Source organism: Apium graveolens, chromosome 7 (assembly GCF_009905375.1).
Source record: "Apium graveolens cultivar Ventura chromosome 7, ASM990537v1, whole genome shotgun sequence".
Lineage (NCBI taxonomy): Eukaryota > Viridiplantae > Streptophyta > Magnoliopsida > Apiales > Apiaceae > Apium > Apium graveolens.
The window spans coordinates 254,511,741-254,531,525 of record NC_133653.1 but is presented as its reverse complement, the minus strand read 5'-3'; the positions used below and the strand labels follow the sequence as shown (position 1 = coordinate 254,531,525).

Below are 19,785 nucleotides of genomic sequence, written 5' to 3'. Positions count from 1 at the left end.
GTTTTATGTGTGTATAAAATTTATAAAAAAAAGTTAATTTTAGGTGAATAGTAACCAACGCCGTTGATTCAATTGATGAAATAAACGAGTACATGTGTTCTAAAGGGTCATTACCGTCTCCTCATGGAATAAACAGAGTTCGTTAGACAGGGCTGAAACACTTGATGGCAGCCTAATACAGATACGGGTAATACAGCCTGTTTTTCAGGATAGCCAAGTAGGAAAACTTATAAAAAAACACTTTTCTCGTCTTCCAGTGCCAAAATAGAAGATTTGATATTGGCTTTTATCAAGGGTCTTGTTTCTGAATTACCAGGAAAGGCCATCACATTGATATTGGCTTTTATCAAGGGTCTTGTTTCTGAATTACCAGGAAAGGCCCTACCTACCTAGCTTTTCCTAGTTGACCAAGTATCAACACCTAGACAATAATTCTGCAAGGCCCCAATTTTTCCCCTTTGTTGACATGAACCCTACCCCAGAATAATTCTATCGAAAAACTAATTACAAAGGGAGTACACATTCGAAAACGAGCAACAGAATATTCTCAAATAATAGACATTCTTTTACCACAATGTACATATCGAAACCGAATGAACCATAAATTTATCATAGATGTACACTAAGTGCAAAATGAGCATTGGAGGACTATGGGAAGTTCAGAATGTATAAAAATATTTGGAAAAGCCATGTAATTGCTGTTTACCACTTGCTACCTACCTAGTTTTCATAGTAGAGTAGCAGACTAGCAGTCATAACACAATGTCAAGGTCTGGTTGGCTTTTTTTAACAGTACAGTCGAACGAGAAGCTAAATTTATACAGTAATCATGATCTTGCTGATCAGCTGGCATCAAACATTCCATAGGAACATACAGAAACAGGCTAAATAGTTAAGAAGCCTCAGATTTTTGTTGGATTAAGGATATAGGATGTGGAGTTCAGTTTTAAAATATACTTCCACCAGCGGAAACTACACACTTTTGTTTTTCCAATCCTGATGGAGGTTGCATTGACATGCAGGCAAGCATCCATCTCCATGTCTCAATTTTATCCAGAACAAGAAAAAAAATGGTAGGACAAAAAGAGCAACTTGACTGATATAACATCTTAATGATCAAACACGCCTATATGTTTACCTTTTCTCTAAAACTAGTACATACCGTAAGGGGAAGCCCTAAAACCATGCATCACCTATCTAATCACGCGCTTCTATCATCACAACACCAGGTGAACTTTCCGAGCTGCTTAAGCAGCTGTCTACATATTTCAAACACAGAACTTTATGGAGATGATTTCCAATCAAATTGTAGACCATTGAAGCCATTAACTGCTCCAAGGCCATTAAGCACGCTCATATCCTGTTGCTGATGATTTATATTTTGATCTCGATTCATTGCCATCCCTACCCTTCCGTTCATAGTCGGATTATGAAGCATTGTGGATCGAACACCAAGACCACTACCCATGCCTCCATATCCAGCAACCCCAACACCAGAATTACCGTTGGCTGTTCCATTTGCCACAAGGCTGTTGCCACCATTAAGGCTGCCATTGCTGCTTGAGTGTAATAATCCGTTCACATTTTTCATATCATTCCCCAATGAAGCTACACCGGTCATACCACTTCCGCCAAGTTGCGAAGACATCATCATGTCATGAATTATTTTCTGAACAGAGCTCTGTGAATCATTAGGGTCAGGATCACCAGAAACAGCAGGTTGTTGCATGGAAATATTTGGAGAATTTACAGAATTCATCTGCGCTGAAGCTGTTAAACCACTATGAGAAGGTCGCGGAGGGTTGTTAGATGAGGATGGGGTTGGTGAATGGAAAGGAGAAATGTTGGGTTGAACCTGTGGGATCGTTGTTGAGGAACCAGGAGATGGAATCTGAGAACCACCACCATACGGACTGTTTGCACTATTCACTGGGTTTTGTTGTCTAGAATTCCGTGAATTCTGATTTAGAAGGCCAGCAATGGTACTGGTGGATGAAGTGGCAGGTGCTGAATTCAGATTGTTGTTCACACTCTGTATCCCATTATTGTTTGAAGCCAATTGCATTGCAGTAGCCTGGACAGAATCCTCATTGTTAGAGCTCTGTGCAACTGTCTGCTGCTGCTGCTGCTGTTGAAGTTGTTGCTCAGGTTGCTGGGTCTGAGCATGAGATCCTGGTGAAGTATTTGTTCTCCGAGGAAACTTAGCCAAGCTCTCTGGGGAAAAACAAATAAGTGTAAGTAAGTTGAGCATTTAATACAGATCAAGATATGCAAAGCACAAAGTTGAACTAACGCAGCTTGTTCATATATAGCTGCTGCAATTTTCTTGAAGTAAAGCGCAACACTTGTGACAGAGACTATTAAGAAAACCCTGGGGGAAGTATAGGTATTCCAGGTAACTAATATTTATGCCCTCACTACCCAGTACATGTGTGGGCGGTTGGGGTTCATATAGGCGAGAATCCCCAACATCCCGGCAGATATATTTCCAGTTATACTTTATAAAGCTGATAAGTTATTAGAAGTGCTGAAATATCTACGGTGAATGAATGTGCTGCTAATTTGCTATTAACTATCAGTTGTTTGGTAAATTAGTAATTATGTAACACATTTTTATTTCATACGTATGTACTGTCTCTATTAGACTAAGATCTTGCTATTGGATAGTAGATGAATAAAGCTACTAGCAATTAGGCACCGCTTAGCTCCTTCAGAACTCACTCATTTATCATAAAAAATCGAGCTTGAATACCAAAGTACGTGCATTTATATAAAAAGAACAGAGCTAACTTGCTTGAGGTCTCGTGCAATCAGCTTGTTTAACTTTTATGAAGCTTGGCTCTTCACTATTCCCGGGAAGAAACTTGTATAAAAAGCTCTAGTTGTCTCGGGATTGCGTAAAGACTATTAGTTTAAAGCATTTTATTGTGTGATATCCTATTATAAACCCGACCCGCAGCACTCAAATCCTCATTAGTTAATAATTTATTATTGTGAACACCTTTATGTAATAATTTATTTTCCCGAAATAAAACAGCCCAGTCATAACAATTAACTGCTGGTAGTAAGAGCTTACCCATTGGTCCAGTCCCACTTTCACGGCTGTAATCAATCAGATCTTTCATGCTATTAACCACTTCTGAAATCTGCATAGCAGCCACAAAATAAAAACACTAGTAATAAACTAAGAATCTACATTACAGAAAGAGTAAAAAAGATGAAAACACATGTTGCGTTTCTTAATTCATAAGATAAGACTAATTCAATTGTGAGTAAAGAAAATCATAATTGAAAATGAGGAAGCACAATACCTGTAGACACCGCACGTATCTTTTTGTATACCCCAAATCATTTACTAGAGGTACCTCCAACGCTTTCGCCAACTGACGAGCTGATGCAACAAACCTACAGCAGAAATTTTATTATATAAGAACACACATCTAATGAAATACCCAAGATGTATATCCAACCTACTAACAAATGTATCACCCACAAGCAGCAATTTAACCAGCTGAAGTGATAAAAGAAAACAAGTTCACACATGTAACAAGGGTGCGCGACACATTTAACATAAAACTATTCTGCATGCACTAGAACACCAAAAACTCCAACTTGGAGCATGCAACACAATTTTCTGTTTCCTGTCTGTAAGAATTAGATTCACTCTTACATAAGAAACCGTGTTAACTATGAGTTGTCGCTTTTTCTCTAGCACGAGAATTATAGGGCAAAAGAGATATTCAAATATTTAACAAAGTTGAAAAAAACTTGAATCTAGAGAGAAAAATGGAAACAAGACTTACATGTTACAGTTATTTTGCAATTCTGGAACAGATAAATTAGGTGATGCATTTTGAGTAGCTGCCTGATACTTTTGTGCAGCAGCCCCAAGCTGACTAACCTGCATGTACAGTCAGCAAAAGTGAACAATAAAGCACAGCTTTACCCCAAATATACCATGAAGTAAGCAAATCCCATTTGTCTTTAGCATGCAGACACAGTCAAGCATACAATTTATGAATATGAGTCAGCAAAGATAAACTACATAAACTCCCTCCCTATCCCCCCCCCCCCCACCAACACACCAGAGGCAAGTCGTGAATTGTAATACTGCAACATTCATAAAGATAAAGTAATGACACTGAACACATAAACTGAGTGCAAAAACTAAAGGAAAAAAACAAACTTTAGAAGAATAACTTCATACATATTTAGAAGTATACTATCATCTTCTCTGCATATAAGTTCTAAATGGCTTTAGATCTAGAACAGAACATTAGAAGGTTACAAATGATACTGAAGAATGAAGATAAATTTAAACTGCTAAATAATAAAACATGAACCACTGACATACAAGCTAAATGATAAAACCTACAATCTTAATTTGTTCAGTAGTTAAGCTTAAGAGTACAGAGGTGTGTAGAAGAGAAGTCTTTCAATGATTTAAGAATATTGATAACAATGAAAACTCGTGTGACGGCTCTCCCTTAAACCTCAAAAGTTCGAAACTGAAGTCATATTTATATGTCAACTTCGACAGCTCCAAAAACAAAATGCAACGGAAAAGATTAGAGAAAATCAAATAAGCACTTATTTTGGTGAAGTAAAGCTCAGGCTGCTCAGCAAATGTTTATATGCAAGTAAAGTTATGAATTCTGAGCATCAAGATCTCAACCCATTACCTGCGGTATCAACAGTCTTCTAGGGATAAGCTCTTCATGACGCCGAGCACAAAACTCCCAAGAGCATATCTGGTGAAAATAAGAAAGGAGTATAAAAAGAAATGAATAATCTATTAACATATATAAGTATTCATTCTTATAAGATTAATGTATTATTTGTAACCTTTAGGTCTGCGGAAAAAACTATCCGCAATTGTCCATCACGAACTACACGAAGCTGCTCAAACACACTTTCTTGGATGGCTTTTGCATAGTCGAGGACAATCTGACCAGATGAATTCTGGTACTCGCGAGGCATATCAACATAAAGAAGTTCTTCAAGGGTGCCGCTTTCATACTTTATTTTAAAAAGCCTAGGAAGAACTTCAGCAGTTGCCTCTGCATGCATAATTACAAGTTTAGATAAAGACAAGGGGTGCTTGATACAAATACATGAAGCATATATGTAAAACACACTATACACGTGTGTGTGGTTGAATGATCAAGGAAACTGTGCTACAAAACAGTACAAGACAAATTTACTATACACAGATGTTGCATAAAGCTAAACAGACAAAATAATCAGCCAGATACATAAATAAAGATGAACAAAAACCAATATACCCAACAAAAATAAACTCACCAAAACCACGGCCTGGCTTCCGGGTACATATTTCACAGTGCCATACATCCTGCACGATAAGATATAAGAACCATTATTTCTAAGCTGTATCAAACATGCAAATACACATTTATCACAAAGAAAGATTTACAAATACATTATAATGTCATGTAATAACTCATAAACCTTGAACCAAGATCCGCTGACAAATATGGATAAAGAAAAAATTTAGATGTACACCTTTGCACATGTAATAATCAAGAATACGGAAGCATGTTAGTTGTTACTCATCAACAACACTGAACAACCAAACTTTATGGAGAAGTTCTTAAAACAAACCTGGGGAAAAACTCCGGTAGTTTGACGTCCACTTCCATACATGGAAACACACCACTTTTTCTTAGCATTTGGAGCAAAATACTCAGCAACAAATTTTCTCCAGAACTCAATATTATTGTCCTACAATTAAAAGGATTGCATTTAGCGGGTATAACAGCCTTGAACAATCTTTAATAAAAGAATATATTAGATATGTAAAACTCACTTCAGGTCTGTGTTGTTGTTGATACATATAATGCGTCAGCCGTCTAGCACACATTCCCGGTTCATAAGCAGGTTTTGCAGGAGATCTCGAAGGTAAATTTTGTGCTTGGAATTGGGATTGCAAAGGGGATCTTTGTTGAGGAACGGTTTTTAGGATTTGTTGTTGCTGTTGATGTTGCTGTTGTTGCAATTGCAGGAGTCTCTGTTGATGCATAAGATTAATCTGGGCGGCCTGGGGAGACTGCCGGGACATTTGAAGGAACTGTTGCTGCTGTTGTTGTTGCTGTTGTTGCTGCTGGTGCTGCTGATGTAGAAACAATGACTGATCAGAGTGTTGGGCCTCCATCTTTACAGGAGCCAAGCCTCTCATTGTCTGCATTTGTTGAGGTTCCAGTTTCACTGGACCTAGATTTTGCAAAGATTGCAATTGTTGCGATGACTGCCCATTTTGATCATTTGTCATTTGTGGCTCCAACTTAACAGGTCCAATACCACCCATCCCACCGCGAATAGATTGATAGTGCATCTGCTGTTGCTGATGATTATTATTGGGGCCTGAAAACTGCTGCAAAACCTGATTTTGTTGGAAATTTTGTGATTCATGTTGATGGCCTTGTTGATCTGAAAACATCTGGTTTCCAGAATTGTTAGAGAACTGCTGTCCCTGAACGTGACCAGAGGAGTTGGGATTGACAATATTTGACACAGAAAATGATGAGGAAGAAGGATTAAAACCCATCCCATTTCCAACACTGGATAAAGGATCAGACTCTGCCCCATTATCAATAAGTCCCCGCTGCGTACTCCCCGGGCCAGAAAGACCAGAGCTTGGACCGCCATTTCCGAAAGACTGATGCAGTAACGACGAAACACTCGCCACATTACCAAGCATATTCATGCTATTAAACTGATTGCGCTGATTAACAGACGGAAAACCAGACTGTGAATTAACCGAACCACCTTGACCACCCATAAGACCAGAATTCGACCTCAAAAGAGAAGACGGAACAGACTGGGCACCACCAAGTGGAGTGGGAGGCCCTGAAGGCACCATCTTTCCAATACAACAACTATACACACAAATCTTGCCTTATCTACTAATTTCTTGTATTATCAAACAGAACTTCAACAATCCCCTCAGAACCACAAAACTAACCATATATAACATCCCCTTTGAATATATTCTTGCAGAATCTGTCATAGATACAAACTATTAGCTCCTACCTCAACCAATTAAACTAGAATTTCCAAAAAGCAAACACATTAACAAACTTTCGCGAAAACTAAACTCAACCCACCACTAAAAATCCCATCTTTACAAACCCCACAAATCAAGAAACCACAATTAACCACAAACAAATTCACACATTTCACAAACCCGTCATAAAAAATCAATCTTTAGCCCAAAACCACAACAATCTAACCAAAAATCACAACTTTACTAACTACCCACATCAATTAACACTAAAACAAGTCAAGAAAAGCAACAAACAACAATTGATCAAACCCTAAAAACCAAACACAACTCGATCTATAACTAAAAATTAGGGCTTTTAACTAAAAAAATCAAGAACTCACCAGAATAAAAAAGCCAACTTTAACAATCTCCAAAGATTCTGATTCAAGAATCACACAAATCTACAACAACCATATAGCTAAGAAGCTATATATGTATCTAAAACAGCTTTTTATACTTTTATTTTTTCACTGGTTAAAATGAATTATTATACATACAAAACAAGTGTGTGTATTTATTAGGGGTTATAGAGCAAATAAGCTTAAAGGGCTAAAAGGGGTTGTAAGTATATGTAAGTATATATCTAAGATAAACACTACAGAGATTTTCCTGTTGTTCTTCGCTGTATATTTAGCTGCCTTTTTTTAGAGAGAGAAAGTTTAGAGAGAGAGAACTGTGTGTGTGTGTGTTTTCCTTGCGGACGTCAAAGCTAAATTAGATTGAATTGAATTTTTCTTCATTCCTTCTTTTACATTTCCTTTCCCTATAAAAACAAGTCAAATCTAGTATTATCTTGCCTTTGTTCCATTTTATTTGGCCCATTATCATTCAAAATCGAATTTTTAATTTAATCATTTTTAAAATTACTATCAAAATATACTTTTTTATTATAATATTTTTTTGACAAATTTAAGGAAATCATTAACTTTAAAGAAATTCAGTTAGGTGCAACTTACTAGGAAATCAAATTGAAAAAATAAATAAATCAGCTCAATAATTAATTTTATTAATTCTAGATCGCTTAATATATTGAATATAAATATTTTTGAAAATGAATTCGTTAATTTATAAAAAATATGAAAGTTCAAATAAATATTTGAATTATGTTGAATTTAGCTAAGAAAGTCGAATTACGCTAAAATAAATAAGATGGAGATTACATAAGAAACTGTTTACAAATTATAATTTTCTAGTTTATATTAAAATTTAAATATACAAGTAAAATTAAATAATGCGTGAAAACGTCAAAACAATCGGTTCTTTAAAGGAAGGAGGAGCTTGTATGCACCTAGTTTGTGTGCGGGTAAATTGGGTAATGTGTGTATAGGCATCATAATAATAACATAACATGTCATGCGTACATTTTATCATGTAATATTGCCTCGTTTTGTTATCAAAGTGGTGTTGTAGCTTGGTACCGTGCTTTTACCCTTTTAATAGGAATGACAACGGATCGGATTCAGATCAGGATCAAATCTATATTCTTTATTAATAAGTGAAATAATGTATAATTTGGTACTAAAAATATCAAAGTATCAAATTTTGGTACTTACCTGACTTGAATTGACTTTTATTCTCAATAAATTTTGTTTTTAACACAAATCGAAATTCTATTCTTTGTGAATTTTATTTTCATTTTAGTTAGTATTCATCCAATTGTCTATTTACTTTAACAAATAAAAATATTTTTTAAATGATTTGTAAATATTAATAATCGAACTCATGTATAATTTGGTGCTAAAAGTAGCAAAGTATCAAAGTACCAAATTTTGATACTTACATGACTTAAGTTGACTTCTATTCTCAATAAATTTTGTTTTTAACACAAATCGACTTCTATTCTTTGTAAATTAGATTATATTAAGTAATATTAAATAAAGTTTAATAACATTTATTTACTTTTAATTTGTAAATTAATTTTCATCGATAATTAAGTAATATTAAATAAACTATATTGAAAAGGATAATTATAAGATAATTATCAAATTATATTAATTAATATTAAATTATCTAAAGAACATATATTTGGTTCATAAGATAGAGATACAATTCAATTCACAAAAATAAAACTAATATATTAGATTTCTATATCAAGTAAAACAATGCAAAACTAAAATTATAGTGGAAAATTTCATAACTGATTCGATTCTTTTTAACCACGTAGCTATTTTTTTCAAGTACCAATTTAATATTGATATTAATATATTAATTTTAATTTGTGTTTTGCACTGATTATAAATAATTTTCTACAAATATTAATTCGATATTTTTAATCTCGGACCTGTATTTAGCACGGGTTATCAACTATCTATACTAATAAGGGAACCATGTTTGGGTTCTAAATCTTGGTGCTTACTAAAAAATTATACAACTATTTTTATAATTTTATGTAATAAAATCTCAACTGATAAAAATTAACTTCTACGCTCTCTAAATTTTATTTTCATTCAATTTTTATTTGTCGCTGAACATCCAAGCGTCAGTTTATTTTAAAATAATCGTATTAATAAGTTAACATGTCATATTTATATAAGTAAATAATTAGGTGCATGCATAACTAGTACTATACGGTAAAATTTTAGAATTACACTTAATTTCGTTTTTTTTAACTACATATTATTTTTAATTTCGGACCCGTGCTTCGCACGGTTACCAACTAGTATTGTTAAATACAAACTCAAATTCAAATATTTTGGGATATTTAAATTCAAATCCGTCGGATTTTGGATTGGATCACGTATTTTTCAGGTATTCAAAATTATGAATAATGATGCCAAAATTATATTATTTATACATATAAACACCATCAGTTACATTTATATGATAACTGAAATTAAAATACAATAATAAATAAATAAATAAACATATTATATTACACAGATTGATATGATGAGTAAAATATAGGATATGTTAATAATATAATATTTATTATTCCATCACAAATGATTTTTTTTATAAATATATACAAGGTACATCGTATATATCAAAAGTTAATATTAAAATGAAGAGCTAAAATTTATTAAACAAGTGTTGACAATCTTGATATTAATCTATTATTACTCAAATAAAACAATAAAAATATATATATTATATGTCTTATATCTAAAATGTTATACATAATATATTATTCATGTGTCGGGTTTTAATCGGGTTTCGGTTTCGGATTGGGTTTTGAATTTCGGATCGGTTATCGGTTCGGTATAATTGAAATCCATATCCAAATCCAAATCCAAAACTTCGGGTTCGGTATATCCAAAACTTCGGGTTTCGGATCGGGTATCCGTCGGATCGGATTAATTTATCATCCCTACCTTCTGATGATATGCAATGTAATCTACTCCTTGCTTTTCAATATAAATGTCTTTTTTAGGAAAAAAAATTATCTCAAATTATTTGTCCATCTCTTGTTTAAATACAAATTTAAGGGTAATAATTCAAAACTATCCCTATATTTATTGTTACAAAGATTTGACTTTTTAAAATTTAGCTCAATTCTCATTTTTTTATATATTAAATAAGGTTATTTGGTAGAAAACCTTATCTATCTAATATTTTCCTTAATATGCGTAATCTTTTTAAAAAGGAACATATAATATGGAACGGAGGGAGTATCTTTTTTGTCAAAATTCTGTAGATTAATTCTAATTTTTATGGTACAAAAAATCTACGAGGATTGTTATCTTGTGTGGTAGTATAATAGATTCAATAAACACGGCACACGAAGGGGCCCGTGAAAATACATCGGTTTTATTTGAACACTGTGATACTTGTTAAATTAGAGAAATAATTATTTAAGAATAGTATTTTATAATGCGCTATAACTTTTGAAATCTGAATTGAAATTTTTCTTGATATTGAGTTGCCGATAAATAAAAAGTGGTCTAATGGTTAGCTATAAATATAATTTTTGAGCAATTAAGAGGCTCCTCCAAATTGAGGCAGACAACGTTGACGATCGTAAAGGTACTTTTATCTATTCAATATTTTGGCGTCTATATTTTGTATATATGTATCTCTATCACACCCCTCACTGACCTCATGAAATCTAACCTTTAATTCAAAGTATCTTTCAATTAATCGCAGAAGATGAACCATCAATGTCTCTGTAACAACTGGGTAGTGGAGAAGATCTCGTGGACCTACAATATTTCGGACCGAAAGTTCATCACTTGTGCGACTAGAGGCTGCAACTTCTTTCGGTGGTCTGAACCAAGATTTGATGTGCAAAGCATAGCTGTGATTAACGGGTTAAAGTGGCACATAGTGATGAGAGAATATGATCATATCTTGGAGTTCATGGCCGCTCGAAATGAGTACACGTAGGAATTGAAGAATGTGAATAATGAACTTTTGAAATGGAAGTGATTGTGTGTGTTTCTGTTGCTGTATATTTTTCATACATGATATAGCTCAGTCGACAAGGATATTGTTGAATGAAGATTTATATCATCTTATTGTTGGGTTGTGGTAATTGTTGTGTAGTAGTGTGGTAATTGAATAAAGATGTATGCAGTGTAGTGAGATGATTCTCATGTGTATTAGTTTGTAATGTTGTCTTGTTTTAAATGAAATGCAACCCAATTTTCCTTGTTAAATATTTTGGTTTTGTTATCAAGCAAATGATCAGCTTAAATTGAATTGAACAAAACAAAAAAGACAACAAAAATTAAGTTAAACAATATTGCATTTAATAAACTACAACAAGTAGTAGTTTACAAGTTTATAGATGATCATACCTAAAATTTAGGAACTTACTTCGTTAGTTTTTTATGGGCACTAGGACAGATGACAACATCTGCATCTTTCATTTTGTCCCTTCTGATCTGGATTATCTTTATTGATGTCTTATTTAATTCTCTAAAACATTGTGATGATTGGTAGGTCGCTCAACTTGCTTAAACTGCTATTAAATATCTCATAGTGATTGTTAACAAACATATAAATGTTGGAGTTAGTCCTAAATGCGGACCTAGACCATTGTTCTCTAGGCTTCTGCATTAACCATTTATAGCAATTTGGTGAATAAAAGCATAAAAACATATAGACAATTAACAGGAAAAGCATATGTACAAACATAAAGACATATAGATCATTGACATAAAAGCATATGTACCTCTTTTGTAACGACTGGGAAATTCACGATGTAATTAAATGAATAAAGTATGATTTATGTGATGTGATTATAAATTATGTGATTAAGTAATGATTAATTGTCTTTATTGTATATTAGTATCTGGGAGCATAGATAGATGTGTTCCAATTTAAAGAGTCAGCTTAGGAGTTAAGCTGTGTTATCGGGCCGTCAGATAGAACGGAACCCGTCCTAAAGAGGGATTAAAGTGTTTAAAATGCGAAATATATGTTAATATGTGAAATGAAATGTTTAAGTAAGTATTGCGTTCTAATGACGTGTCGGTTGGTAAAGGTAATTGAGAAGCGTAATTGAAACGCTGAGCGTCGGGCCGTCAGGCAGAACGTGACCCGGTACGCGTAAAGAGGAATAATGATAAAAAGGAAAATTTTTTGATCAGACATGAGTTGTGATGTGTGAATATATGTGCTTCCTTGTTTGTATGCATGAATACGTGATTTGTTAATTTTTAAAATGGATTTAAGGGAATTGTTTGATTTAAATAAGGTTTATTGAACCTTTGCACATTTTTATAAAATTATTCGAGTAAGGTCATGGCGTGGAATTTGTTTTATTATCTTAGAAATAGTCCTAGGGACTTTCTAAAAATGATAGACGGATTTATTTCATGATCGTTGCATTTTAAAATGATTTTATGTATTAAAATGCTATTTCTAGCATAAACTTGTAAAAATCGTATTATAAAATCAATCGTACGCTCAAAAGTTTATTATGAGTAATGGTTGGAAAGCTAATTTCGAGACCTACGTCTTAAAATTGTCAATCGCAATATTTTTCAACTTTCTGAGAGATATATATTTAATATTTACATTTGATTTTATTGGAGTAAAAAGAGAAAGAAAATCAAACTAAAAAGGGGATTAGTAATTTACTAAACTACCTCTGCCTTCTATTATATATACTAGCTCATTTTCTCCCCCTCTTTTTCTTTTCTTTCCCGTGACACTCTTCTCTCTCTCACTCTTTCTTTCTCTCTCTCTCTCTCTCTCTTTCGATCACTCTCATCTCTCTCTCGGCTCTCTCCCCATCTCTCTTCTGTCTCTTACATGCAACAATAAAAACTAATCCAAACTCAAAGATTTTATCATCCATAGCCATCATTTTCGATATTCTACTCAAACACCACTTGCATGTAAGTGTTTATGTAAGTTTCATAGTTCCATCTCCATGGTTGTGTTCAAGAAAATGTGATTTCTTGATATATGATCATGAGAGAGTCTAAAGTGAATTTTTTGTGGTTTAAAACTCAAGAGGAGACCCGTTACGGGCACTCTTAAGTTCGACCACCACCGGCCGTGATCTAAGGAGAGCCGGTGGGATTTTAGGAATATGATGTACTTAGTTGAAATGATGTGGTTTTTGAGCTCTATGCACTTTAAAACTTATATGTAGCCTTTGCATGTCTTGGTTTCTTGAAAAGTTCAAAAGGGTTTTGTATTTTTTTCAAAAATTTAAGTGTATTGGTTGATATAAAGGGTTTCGATGATTGTTTTAAAAGTATTTGGACTTGTGTGGTTGACTGGGTGCTTGAGAAATCAAAATTTGTGATTGCATGTTGAGGTTGTAGTTCGGTTTTAGTACTAATAAAAAGGGAATCGGATTTCGTGACTTGATCTTGGTGTAAACTAAGTTTAATTAGTAAGAAATGAGATTGCATGTTGATTTAAAAGAGGAATTAGTGATGCATGTCATTGTTTGATTCTTGAATTGTGACTTGTGGTTATAGCCGAATGAAAAATGGGTATAAAATGGATTGGTTTGATGCTAAGTGAATGCATGTATGTTTAATTGGAAAATTCGATTAGGGTTTGAGTCACTAAGTGATGTTTTGATGCGTAATTCGAAAATTATAATTAAAATGAGTGTTTGATTTAATTAGGGAATGAATTTGAATTGCATGTAAGTATATATGTATGATTTGGTTCGAATTTCGTTGTTAAAGAAAAGGGTGTTAGTTTAAATGTTGGTTATGCTGGAAATGATTGAGAAAATTTAGTATAATTCTTAACAAGGTTTTTGCATGCTAAAAACTAAAGTTGTATGGTGTAATTTTTGAGAAATTCGATTGTATAAATAGGATTGTGGTTCGAATTTTGATGTTAAAAGAAAATGATTTTTTTGAAGGTTTTGATTGAGCTATGTGTTTATGTGAGCTAAAGTGAGTATTTGATTGATTTTATGCTTAGTAAGTACAATAAGGCCGAATATGCCATAGGAATTAAAAGTCAAAACTTGGTTTTTGATAATCGAAAGAATGATTGGGTGTGTATATGTGAATATCTATGAATTTGTTTGTTTGATTGTGGTATGTGGTTCGAATTAGGGGATAAAAGAAAAAGGGAATTAAGTTGTTTGATTTTAAAGAAATATAAGTGATAGTTGTGGTCGTAAAGATTTAGTTGTGAATGAATCATGTACTCGTATGAGTTATAATAGTTTGATTTGAGGATTAGTCGAGATAAAAGCGAATATAAGTTGATTATTAAGTATATAAAGATATAAAGGCTATGAGTAAAGAATGTGTTATGTGCTATGTGCATGTGTGTATAAGCTATACTCGTATAGTACGAGTCAAGAGTACAATCGAGTTACCATATTGAGTGAACGTTCCGGGAACGTGAGTTGAGAAACCAATTAAGGTTTAGTTTTGGATTGTAGATTCGGAGCGTGAGGGCATTCAGGCTAGGAAAAGGAAATATGTACTAGGCGGTAGTAGTTCAACCTTCAGGAAAGCGAATTCAGGCAAGTAACTCTACTTACTTGTGTAAATGGTTAAAACGAGGATATTATACATGCCATGTAGAGTATTGAACTGTTAAAGTAATGTACCCCTGTTATCGATTCTTGAGATACCCCGTCATTGATCTTGTGAACTTGTTATTAATAAGCTTATTGATCCAACCCTTGGTAACTCATTTTTTTCCTATTTACTTGTCATACCACAAACTGTTATAAACCCTATAAGTACCTTTACGAACCCCTTATAATGATGCTTTATTCCTTGTTTACCTTATACTCTATTGGTCCTTGAAACGGTTTTGATTTCCCTAACTTGAGTACCTTGTTACCATTGATCAAGATCCCTAGAATTGAACTTTTCTTATCCTTGATTCATTTCCTTAACTTTGAATTCTTGAAATTGAACTTAAGAATGAGTTTCGACTTGAAAGAGTCCGAATGATTTCATATTCTTGGTAATGATAAAATGAATTTAGTAAACCTATCTTTTTCTAACTCAAGGTTTTCCAAACAAATTCCTGATGGATTGGATTGGGACGTAAGAGGCTAGTGGGACTAGTCCAGTCATAGTAAGAGGCTAGCGGGGCTAGTCCAGTTTAAGGCTGAAATTATGCCATTGGTACCTTAAAGACCGGATGGAGGTCGGTACGGGCTGATCACCCGTATTATTATTATGAAATGAGAGATAAAGTAGTCCAATCAAGGGTTCCATATTTATTTAAAAAGGAATTCAAATTTCCTACTCAGTAATTGATTCTTTGAAAATGAAAAAGGTTTATATTGCTTTGAAAAAAAGTTGATTGTGGTATTGTGAAGCTTACAGCTTGTGAACCCTGATTTTGATTCTGTTGATCATATAATTGATTCCTTATAATGAAAAGATTGTCGCTTTCCATTTGAAAGATCAGTTGTGATCCTTTGATGATTTGTGATGAATGTCGGCTTTCACCCTATCTTGAGCCTTGTTCCTTGAAAGCCCAAAGTTTTCTTCATAACCCCCTTTCATAGCCTAAAAGATATAAATCTGCCACCTAGAATTGATAAAGTAGAATGCCCTGAGAGCAGTAAAGTATCTTGTGGATTTTATATCGTAAAACTGCTTTTTAGTTACTTGCTGAGTTTTATACTCATATGTTTTGTTTTTATCTAACCATGGCAGTTAAGCAAGAAGATGACCAGGCTTAGGCGCACTGCTCGTAATAGCGTACCTGGTGGTCCCTATCGTGTTGAGGGCTTCCAGTTGCCAGAGCAGGTAGTACAAGTTTTGAGTGAGCAAGCGCTTAGCCGAAGAGTTGTTAAGATACAATGGGTTATCTGTCGGTTCCAAGCCGGGATCGACTATGTACATTTGGTTTTATTTTGGGTTGTAAATTATATTATATGGTTGGTAGTTGTAATCTTGTCTCACAGTTTATCCTGTTTGATCCTGTTAGTAGCTAATCAGGGTTTATGCTTATTTAATTCATAGATTAATGGTGTGTGGGTCCTCATTTCCTAACCCCGAGATTGAGGGCGTCACATCTTTCATATGACTCATGTCTAAATTAAACTTCCACAGAGTAGTGGCTCTGGCAGCTTTCCAAAGTAAATGATTAAAAGTCAACCCTTTATACTCTTTGTGCATGTTCTGGAACAAGTACATGACATAAAATATGTGCTCTACTTGAGGCACAGTTGACTCCGATATATCTATTTTGTCTACCTGTCTGGGATAAAAGTCTATTACTTATCAATTAGAATTTCCAGGTCTTGACATAACAAATGTAAAAACCAAGTCCATGAATCACTTGTCTCAAACTCCACAATTGCCCAGACCACTAGATACATACCATCATTTGGATCCTCACTTACAACTGAGACAAGTATGCCATCAAAGGGGCCTTTAATGTGGCATCCATCAAGTCCCATAATCTTTCTGCAATGTGCTTTGAAAGCTTTCTTCAATGGTGCCAAACACAAATAGAACCTCAAGAATCTTGCAGTCACTTGATCTGGTTCTGGATTAGCTATCCAAGAATAGCCTCAACAAACTCTACATCACCTTTAAATTGAGTATTCATTTTTATTTGTAAAGTGGAAATTGGTGGAATCACCTATGCAAATACCTCTATTTATCTATCAAGCTCAAGGTCCATATTTACTATAAGTTGTAACATGACTAGTAGATCTTCATCCTTCTATAACTCAAAACACACATGATTCATTGTAGTATTAGGCAACCTATACAACAAGGTATGAAACCCTCCACAATCTTCTATATTGTGCAAGACATGCCTTCACATAACAAGACTAAGTTACTTTGATAATCTCAAGATTTAGTTGACTTGTAATTTTATGTATTATGTAATGATATTTCTTGAGTCAGTAAAGTTGTTAAGTAGACTAGACTGGAGTATTTTTAGTAAACATCCAACAAACTAGGAATAAATTTTTGAAAGAAGATCTAGCCTGATAATGTCTCAGAATAAAGATAAACTGTTTGGTGAAGAATAATGTTGTATATTAAAAAAGTTCTAAGTCAAGTGTCAAGAATTAACAGATCAAGTGATATCAAGAAGTCTATCAAGAAGTCAGATAAGCTTATAGAGAAGTCACTTTACTTGTAAAGAAGTCATTATACTTGTAGATATGTCACTCTACTTGTAGAAAAGTCCAAGGCTATGTAGAGAAGTGGAGATATCGACAAGTCAAAATATATATAGAGAAGTGGAGATATCGATAAGTCAAAAGTATATGTAAAGAAGTGGAGATATTGACAAGTCAAACTGCATATGGGGAACTGGAGATATCGATAAATATGCCCACAAGCCACAACCTTATTTATATTACAACGTACCAAATCCCAATTTATTTATCTCACAACTGAAGTAAAACTTTATTACAAACTTTCAACACAAACTAAGACAAACATCATCTGCTAACTTATTCCATTTCAACCTGAAAACCTAGCTCGCACACTTGTCTGGTTATCCTCGCTACCACCAATTCACTTTTTAACTGGAAAAGAACATAAACAGATTTGCAAGAGTAAGCTAACTAGCTCAGCAAGTCATAATGATAATACTAAGATTAAACAATGATTAATTAAAATGATATAAGGAATCAAGTTTTCTGATAAGCAATGATTAGAATTGGATATTCACTTTCATTTTAAAAATCAAGGTTAGGCTGCTCATTAGTCACGCACTAACCCCGAGTAAGGCTCACAACTCTGCTCTTTATACTGGATCCAATGCATATATTGGCCTATCATGACCATGAATCTGGTCCGACCATAAATCTGGTCCATATTTAAAAACAACCCAATTATATGATAACAACATGATAAATAATGTAAATCAGTAAACATAATCATAAACAACATTTATCTCGAAACATAGGGTGATTCATAATACCATGAAAGTATAACAAGGTAAAGATGAAGGTTGGCTTTCAACCAAGGAAAGAATCAGAAAGTAGAAGACCAAAAGTTCAGTGGTTACAAGGGTTGGTCCTCTGTTATACACGGTATGAGAGTTTGTATATTAAACAATTCCATATTGGGGATCTGTATGTAGTATATATGTATTTGTGGAGTGGTATTGTATATCAGTGGTCTGTATCCAGTATTCAATAATCAATGGTTTACAAATAATAAAGCTTACGACTCAAGATTAATAACAAGAATTAGGGTTTAGGGTTAAGTACTTCAAAGTACTTGCAATATAGAACAAGAACTATTTGGAATAATTGTAACATAATGAAGAGAGTTCGAAAATACTTGCAATACATTACAAGAAACAGCAGGAGCACTTGCCTTATCAATCCGCTTTACCTTTACTTGTACTCGTCTACTGATTTTCACTCACCGACCACTTGCTTTCCTTTTTATACGTCTCGCTTCCTCTGTTAGACATAACATGTATTTATCAATACTCATTCTCATCTCATTCTATTCGTTACAAACTTCTATCTACCCTACGTTTCACCCAAATTCGACTTATGGATCGAAAGTTACGAATAAAACCGTCAAACAATGCACATACATGCATTATATACATCAATCAGATCACATATAGCACGTAGCACATAATATATTCAATCAAAATAATTATTCAAAGAAGATTCGGGGTTAAAATAATTTTTCGAGTATTTAATATGAATTTTTGAACATTTTTCGGAATTAAAACGGGTCCTCGAATTATTTTATAATTAAATAACAAGGTTCGAACACCCGAATATGACTTTAAAATCATTTAATAATAATTATCGAGCCTTAAAAATAATTTAAAATAATTTTTTAAAGCTCAAAACTATTTTTCAGAATTTTTAAATCAAAATAAATAATTAAATCTTATTAAATAATCAATTAAAATTAATTAATAACTAATTAAGTTAATTAATCAATTAATGTTTAAATTAATCGACTAATTAAATAATTAATTATCAACTAAAATTAATTAATTAAATAATTTAAATTTATTTTAGAATTAAAAATAATTTTCAGAGTATTAAATAATGAATTTTGAAATTTTAAATAATTAAAAATAATTGTCTGAAAATAAATTAAGTAGAAATATGATTTCTGAAAATAATTAAAACTGAAATTCAATTTTTGTAAATTTTTAAAACTAAAATACTGATTATGCAAGTCAGGGAAACTTCAGGGGACAAGACTGTAGTTTGACCCTATCGTCTTCCCCGTTCATCAGCTTCGGTGGTCGGCCGCCATTAACGGCGGTCACCAACAGGGGTTATACTACTAGCTACCGGGAATTTATTTCTGCAATCAGTTTGATCAAACAATCACGGAATCGCCTGGAAAAACCCGTGCAAAAACTCCGCCGCCGCC

The 19,785-nt window shown here is 33.4% G+C and overlaps 1 protein-coding gene across 1 annotated transcript; it reads right to left on the bottom strand.

The window, feature by feature from the left end:
* Positions 1–872: 872 nt before the first annotated feature.
* On the bottom strand, positions 873–7,788 carry LOC141675107 (transcriptional corepressor SEUSS-like). The gene is made up of 10 exons (XM_074481827.1): positions 7,405–7,788; positions 5,828–7,020; positions 5,623–5,742; positions 5,305–5,353; positions 4,846–5,060; positions 4,683–4,751; positions 3,804–3,901; positions 3,312–3,405; positions 3,077–3,146; positions 873–2,214 (listed from the first exon to the last, which is right to left on the bottom strand). The coding sequence occupies exons 2-10, from the start codon at positions 6,878–6,880 to the stop codon at positions 1,283–1,285; spliced, it is 2,700 nt and encodes an 899-aa protein (XP_074337928.1). The 5' UTR covers positions 6,881–7,020; positions 7,405–7,788; the 3' UTR covers positions 873–1,282.
* Between the last annotated feature and the right edge of the window lie 11,997 nt (positions 7,789–19,785).